Source organism: Hemitrygon akajei, chromosome 9 (assembly GCF_048418815.1).
Source record: "Hemitrygon akajei chromosome 9, sHemAka1.3, whole genome shotgun sequence".
Lineage (NCBI taxonomy): Eukaryota > Metazoa > Chordata > Chondrichthyes > Myliobatiformes > Dasyatidae > Hemitrygon > Hemitrygon akajei.
Window position 1 is genome coordinate 30166691 of NC_133132.1, and position 7364 is coordinate 30174054.

The 7364-nt window shown below is 43.2% G+C and overlaps 1 protein-coding gene across 1 annotated transcript; it reads right to left on the minus strand.

The window, feature by feature from the left end:
• Positions 1-1799: 1799 nt before the first annotated feature.
• LOC140732748 (immunoglobulin lambda-1 light chain-like) lies at positions 1800-7144 on the minus strand. Its single transcript, XM_073055412.1, has 3 exons — positions 7066-7144; positions 6630-6971; positions 1800-2273 (listed from the first exon to the last, which is right to left on the minus strand). The coding sequence occupies exons 1-3, from the start codon at positions 7112-7114 to the stop codon at positions 1951-1953; spliced, it is 714 nt and encodes a 237-aa protein (XP_072911513.1). The 5' UTR covers positions 7115-7144; the 3' UTR covers positions 1800-1950.
• Between the last annotated feature and the right edge of the window lie 220 nt (positions 7145-7364).

A 7364-nucleotide genomic window follows, 5' to 3' on the forward strand; every position in this document is an offset into this window, starting at 1 on the left:
GGCGGGTGTGTAAATTGAGCTTGGTTTAATTATTCAAGGTTTCACTACACTCAGCGGTTCTCTGCCTTTTTTTAAAACTTGGTCAGATTCGACCAGAGAATGTGTTTCTTCGAAATCCAAAGAGAACAATTTTTGTGAGCGGTGACTGCGGATGACATAACGTGTTCTCAGGGAGAAATCCCCGGAGGTAAAAATAAATCCATCCCCGTATCATTGCCCATCTCCGCGTACTGCCATTTTGCTTATTAAGTCTATCTCTTTATTTTCTCATTTCACAAATCCACACACCTCGTGATGTTTTACAGTCTGCAGACTGGTGCACATCTCTCTTTGCTCTGACCCTGAAACTACTCCATCTATACAGAGAATCAGGGAAAAATTTGAATCCCAGCTTTTTGTCTCCTACTTCACAAACAACCGCAGGCCACATTTTCAAGCAATTATATAAATGACCTACATAAGATGCAGCATTAGATTGATCTAATTCCATTCTAGACTCGCCCAGTGTGGAATCGCCTTCTCCATGTCACATTGCCTCACATTTCGTATACTAAATCTCCCTTTATATTTCCTTATCAAAGCAAATTACTCCAGCTATTCATTCCACCCGACCGTTGCTTACCCCAACTAGGGTAGCTACTGTGTAAATTTATGAGCGTTTCATTGTGCGTGGAACGCCAAACAGCTATGCAGAAAACTAGCTCTTTCCGCCGATTCTGTACTCTAGACCTCTAGAAATGGACCGGTCATAACCTCGATACTTCAAGGAGAATTTCGTACTGAGACCGAAATTAATCGGAACAAATAATATGGCCCTGGCGGATATTTGCCGAGGTTATCATTATTATGAAACAGTGCTTGACGAGGACAATTATTCAAAACTACGTGTATGTGATTCAAATATTCTATAAAAATAAACCCGAGATGCATAAATGAAAAACACCAAAATGCGCTTGAAAGTCATTTGACAGTTTGGAAATATATACGTATATTAATTACATGCTGGATTATATATCGCGCGCGCATGCACACACACACACAAACCAATACCCACAAAAACAAGCACACACATCCGTGAAGTTTGAAGACTGAAGGGATTTTGTTTGTCAACTAAAACACTCGAAAACGTCTATAGGTGTACCAAACACGAGGAAATCTGCAGATGCTGGAAATTCAAACAACACACACAAAATGCTGGTGGAACACAGCAGGCCAGGCAGCATCTATAGGGAGAAGGGCTGTCGACGTTTCGGGCCGAGACCCTTCGTCAGAACGTCTTGACGTCAGGGTCTCGGCCCGAAACGTCGACAGCGCTTCCCCCTATAGATGCTGCCTGGCCTGCTGTGTTCCGCCAGCATTTTGTGTGTGTTATAGGTGCACCACGGAGTGTATTCTGACAGGCTGAATCACTGTTTGGTATGGGAGGGGGGCGAGCTTGCTACTCCTCAGGTAGGTGAGAAGATCTAGAATATTGTAAAATTAGTCAGTTCCATCTTGGGTACTAGCCTTCGTAGTATTCTGGAAAAGGAGCGGTGCCTCGGAAAGGCGACGTACATTATTAAGGACTCCCGTCTTCCAGAGAATGCCCTCTTTTCATCGTAGAGAAGCCTGAAGGCACACACGCAGCGATTCAGGAACGGCTTCCTGCCCTCTGCCAAACAATTCTTAAATGAACATTGAACCCATGATCACTACCCCACATGCCGGTGATAATAAACCTGATATTATCAGATATTACAATCTGATATTACAAAGTCATCGATCAATATAGGAGATAATACAGATTTATTACATGTCTCTTGTGAAATTACACTCGAGTTCTGATCATTTTAGAATAAGATTGTGTCCAGTAGATTGAAGCGGATACAGTGCGCATCACCTGTGCTATACAAGTAAGATTGAAACATTTTTATTTTCAAGAGCAACAAATCAGTACAAATATCGCTTGAATCACAGACAACCGGATCGTGCAACGTTTACTTTAACTGGGTTTGCCTGAGCCTCGTGTTTAACCACACAGGTGTAAAGATCGTGTGCTTTCCAATCTGAGGCACGCAGAGTCAGGTAACTGCTTGAACTGAATGTGTTGTCCGCCTCCTGCTGGACCCGGCTCGACTCAACGCCGTTCTTCCTCGGGCTGCCGTCCACAGTCCACTCGATGTCCACAGCTCCCGGTTTAAACCCGCTCACCAAACACACCAGGGTGGCGGTGCCGTTTCTCGTGATTTCTTCCGTTGAGGGCCGGAGGACCAACACCTCAGGGGGCAGAGTATCTAAAAAATAGGAACAGGTGCAATAAGATAAATTATTTATTGACAATAGTGTCTGAAACAAGTACCTTTCTTCGGAGGTAAAGGAGACAGCGCATGCTGGGATCTTGAGGAAGAGAACAACTTGCTGCAGGAATTCAGCGGGTCAGAGACATCTGTGGAAGCAAATCGATACTGGATGTGTGTGTGTGTGTGTGTGTGTGTGTGTGTGTGTGTGTGTGTGTGTGTGTGTGTGTGTGTGTGTGTGTGTGTGTGTGTGTGTGTGTGTGTGTGTGTGTGTGTGTGTGTGTGTGTGTGTGTGTGTGTGTGTGTGTGTGTGTGTTGGGGGGGGGGGTGCTACATCGGTATATATGCTTCCACAGAGGCTGCCAGACCTGCTGAGTTCCTCCAGAAGCCTGTTCCTTTTATTTTTTGCTGCTTTGTCTTTCTTCGTTGGGTTTACAATCGACAGCGCTGCAACTGCATTAATGAGAGATTTGCATAGAGGCAGAACACCAGAGATCTGGAAATGCAATAACCTGGGGATATTTTCAGAGCACAACCACGAGCAAATTCAAAAATTAAACCTTACATTTTCAAAGAAAACAGTTCGGATTAATGGCAAGTTTTGTATTTCAAAATTAACGGTGTCCTCAAACTGGCTTAATATTTTGGTACTATTTCCTCCCGTGTGAACGTTTGGAATGGAATTTGGAAATAAAAAATCTGTTTGAGAATTGGGGATCGATTTAAAAAAGATCCACCGACTGTGAGTTAACTGCGAAACTGGAACAATTACACTTGAGTTCGAGAATATTATACCATAAGACATAGGAGCAGAATCAGGCCACTTGGCCCATCGAGTCTGCTCCGCCATTCAACCACGGCTGATCTATTTTCCCCTCCCCAGCCTCGCTCCCCAGTATTCACCGCATAACCTTTGATTCCGAGTCCAATTAAGAATCGATCAAGCTCTGCTTTAAATACACCCAACTAACTAGCTTCTGTAGCTGCCTGTGGTAATAAATTCCACAAGCTCACCACCCTCTGGCTAAAAATGTTTCAAAAAGAACAATGTGTTTCCAGCAACACACACAAAATGCTGGTGGAAAGCAGCAGGCCAGGCAGCAGCTATAGGAAAAAATGCAGTCGACATTTCGGGGTGAGACCCGAGAAAGTGGGTGGGTGATGGGGAGATCCCAAATGATAGGAGAAGACAGGAGGGGGAGGGATGAAGCTAGGAGCTGGAAAGTTGGTTGACGAAAGGGACACGAGCTGGCAAAAGGAAAGGATCATGGGACGGGAGGCCTATTGAGAAAGAAAGAGGGAGTGGAGCATCAGAGGGAGATGGAGAGCAGGCAAGGAAAAAAAAAGGGGGGGAAATAGATAAATAAATAAGGGTGGGGAAAGAAGGGGAGGAGGGGCATTAATGGAAGTTAGGGAATCATATGTTCATGCTATCAGGTTGGAGACTACCCAGACGGAATATAAGGTGTTCCTCCAACCTGAGTATGGCTTCACCTTGACAGTAGAGGAGGCTATGGATTGACATAAGAGAATGGGAATGGGACGTGGAATTGAAATGTGTGGCCACTGGGACATCCTGCTTTCTCTGGCGGACAGAGCGTAGTTTCTAAATAATATCTTAATCCCGCATTATTTTGAACCAGATGTAGAATCATTGCAAATGTCTGATATTGAGATGCACTAAAAGGTGCGACAACATGACTCGGCCATAACGCAGATTCGCGTCAGGCGCCAGTCAAGTGTTGGATCTAAGGATTAGAAACTTCAAATGTAACATTTCATTCTGTTCCTATTCAAAAATTGAAATGCTGGACACGCTGAAAAGCGGACTGCTAAAAATTGTGATACCTAATTAATCTAAAGTGAAGATGAAACCTGAGAGGCTGAAAAATATATTGATCAGTCTGTGCAGTCGCTGTCAGTCGCCAAACTTCATCGAGATTGACAGCAAGTACGCATATCAGAATACTATTTAATACTGTGAGAGATAATAGACAACATCGGACCCTGCTGTGGGGTCTGTGCGCCCTTGCAGGAGGGCTGCGGAACGGGTTCGGCAATCACACTCGTCCCAGCCAATTGGTGTTTCACTGTGGTGGTATTTAACTCACTTTTTCTCGTTTCAGTTTTGTCAAGACTTGACCAAAATCACAGCAAACGTCAATGCTACCTGCTTACCGCTGTCCTGGTTCCGGGAAAGGAAGATACCGTATACACTAACACTAATTTCTAAGGTAGGGACATGTTCGGCACAACTTTGTGGGCTGAAGGGCCTGTATTATGCTGTAGGTTTTCTGTGTTTCTATGTTTCTATGTTAAAGAATGGTATTTATTTGGTATTAAGCTACTACTTCCAAGGCGCTTTGTCGGCGTTAGCTTACTTGGAAAGTTCTGGTTAATTGACGGTTTGCCTCGCGTTTATTGTTTTTATTTAAATTTCTGCACAGTTCCTATTGAAGTCAGCGAACTGTTAATCCGATTCAATCTCTCTCTCGGGGCTTCGCCATAACCGCGCACCTCATCAACATATTTCAATATTAAACTTACAGTGATGCGAATCACGAAGCTAGCTACAGATTCCGCTGAAGTTCGTGCATAGAAACTCTGACAGGATCTGTAATTCAGGCGTGTGCCGATCAAAGGGGAGGAACGTTACCATGGCATTGAGTCTCATGGAGTTCATCTGTGTGATTTCAGAGATGACCAAGATCTGCAGTCATTTGACACACTTCCCCCTAAACTGTTAATGTTCTAAACTGACCGATATGTTTTCAAGGGAATTAAATGGTAGAATATCAGGGTTTCGTGATTCGGTTTTCAGTTTTTCCTGAATAGAAATGTGTGCAAAGCCCGTTCAGAAACCACTCAAAAGGTAACCCGTCAGTCGGATGCTTATACGATTTAAAAGTTCAGAAGCGAGTCGATCCTATAGTTCTGTTTTTTTTAAACCCACTTCACTCACTGGCCTTGGTAATTCTTTATCTACTTCCCTTCAAACTTTCCAAGTGCACAATATAATCTTTAGTTGCAGATGGGTACTACTGGTCTCAGATTAATTTGTCTACAGAGGAACCATAATCTTTCTTGGCAACACACACAAAATGCTGAAGGAACTTAGAAGGCCAGGGAGCATCTATGGAAAAGAGTAAGTAGTCGACGTTTCGAGCTGAGACCCTTCATCACGAAATCATGAGTCCTGTTCAAGGGTGTCGGCCGGAAACGTCAACGGTTTATTCTTTTCCATTGACGCTGCCTGATGTGCTGAGTTCCTCCAGCCTTTTGCGTGTGTTGCTTAGATTTCCAGCATTTACATATTTTGCCCTCGCCGTAATTGTTATAATTGTCTCAAACATTTCATAATAATAATCTAAATTGCGCTTTCAAGGTTCGAAAAATAACTCAGCAATACTTTGAGACTAAAATTGAGCCCTAAACATTCGAAGCCAGACAAGCAGAATTTCAGGCAAAGCCATAACTTTTAAAATTCTCTTTAACAGTGATAACGATACAGTGATGGAATTCCAGCTCGGACAACTTACAGCAAAAAACGCTGTTAACACGCTTAACGCTCTCTATATGCTGACGAGCACATGGTGAAAAATAGATCTTAAAGGGTTAAAGGTCCAAAGATGAAAGACATCGAAATGTCTGAACTCTGAGAATGTCATAATAAGGGCGACAAATTTCACATTAAGTGATTTCTTAACAGGGACTTAACAAGAGTTCACAAACTCGGAAGGGGATCGCCAATGAGAGGGGATTGGGGGCGAGTTGAGAAACGGAGTTCAGAAGAAATCAAGTTGATGGAGTACCGAGCGAAGAACAGTATGTATGAAATGTCAAATCGGGCGATACTGCAGAGCAGAAAAGGTTTCATTCTCAGCTTGGACTTCCTTCGCACTTTTTCTGCCTCAGATCGTCCGCTGGCAAAAACTGATCTAATGCTTTTGCTATTTCTTTCCATGGCTTTTTCAATCTATTCTGAATGTTGAAGCCAGGTGGTGATAACATGTCAATAAATGACGAGTATGTCCGCTCAGGGTTCAACGGAATCAACAAAAGTAGGGGGCATTTATTTTGTTTTATTATTAAAAACTCGTTTAAACACTGAATTCAAAAATACATGTACAATTTGATGGCATTTGAGCTAACTTTCCCTTCCAATTCATCTTTTTGTTTTTTTAGTGGTTTACCTTCCAAACATGAAGACAAAAAGATTAGTGGTTTTCAAAACGAATTAAAGTAATGGATACACCCACAAAATGCTGGTGGAGCACGGCAGGAATACATAACTATTGTTCAAAGATTTGCAACTGAAAGGGGGAAAAGCTGGAATGTTGAAAATGTACTTACTGCCAAAATTCAGTTTGGTTCCTTTCCCAAAGTTCAACATACCACAGGTCCACACAGCACAGTAATAATCGGCGACATCCTCCGATTGCACGTTTGCGATGGTTAAGTGCATCTGGTTGCTAGATGAGTCTACGGAACCGTTAAATCGATCCGGAATGCCAGAAGCTGTGCCATCGTAGTCATCCCACACAAGGGCAGGGGCGCTGCCGGGTTTCTGCCAGTACCAGCTCGCGGAGTTACTACCGATATTGCCTCCGGACACTGTACAAGTGAACTTTACAGATTGACCCGGAGAAGTTGAGATAGACGGGGACTGAGTCAAAACTACCTCAGCGACTGCATCTGATGAAAAACAAATTAATCACAACGTCGTCAACCATCCACAGAATGGGAAATGCAGCGATATGTTGGATTATGCATTGTACAAAGTACTTACTCTGGAAACAGATCACCAGTGCGACAAAACCCAGAATCCATTCAGCCATGGTGAAGGAGATGAAGGGATGCTTTGCCTCACAAATTCGGCTCTGGGCTCCTTCCAAGCCTCCGTTTAAGTAGTCTGAAATATCGTTACGTCACAAAATATTGGTTATTCGTGCAAATTTCTATCCACGTCATACCAAATTATGAAATTGTGGGCGGGACATTTACTTAGCACGAGGCTTTCAGTGAAATACAGAGAGAAACAGAATGAAGTGACCAGATAAATAGCAGAAAGCAAAGTAAATACTATGG

Coding starts and splice junctions, on each gene's coding strand:
- LOC140732748 (XM_073055412.1), bottom strand. CDS start 7,114: ATGGCTGAATGGATTCTGGGTTTTGTCGCACTGGTGATCTGTTTCCAG. Junction 6,972..7,065: donor ACTGGTGATCTGTTTCCAGA/GTAAGTACTTTG, acceptor GTTTTTCATCAG/ATGCAGTCGCTGAGGTAGTT. Junction 2,274..6,629: donor AACCAAACTGAATTTTGGCA/GTAAGTACATTT, acceptor CCTATTTTTTAG/ATACTCTGCCCCCTGAGGTG.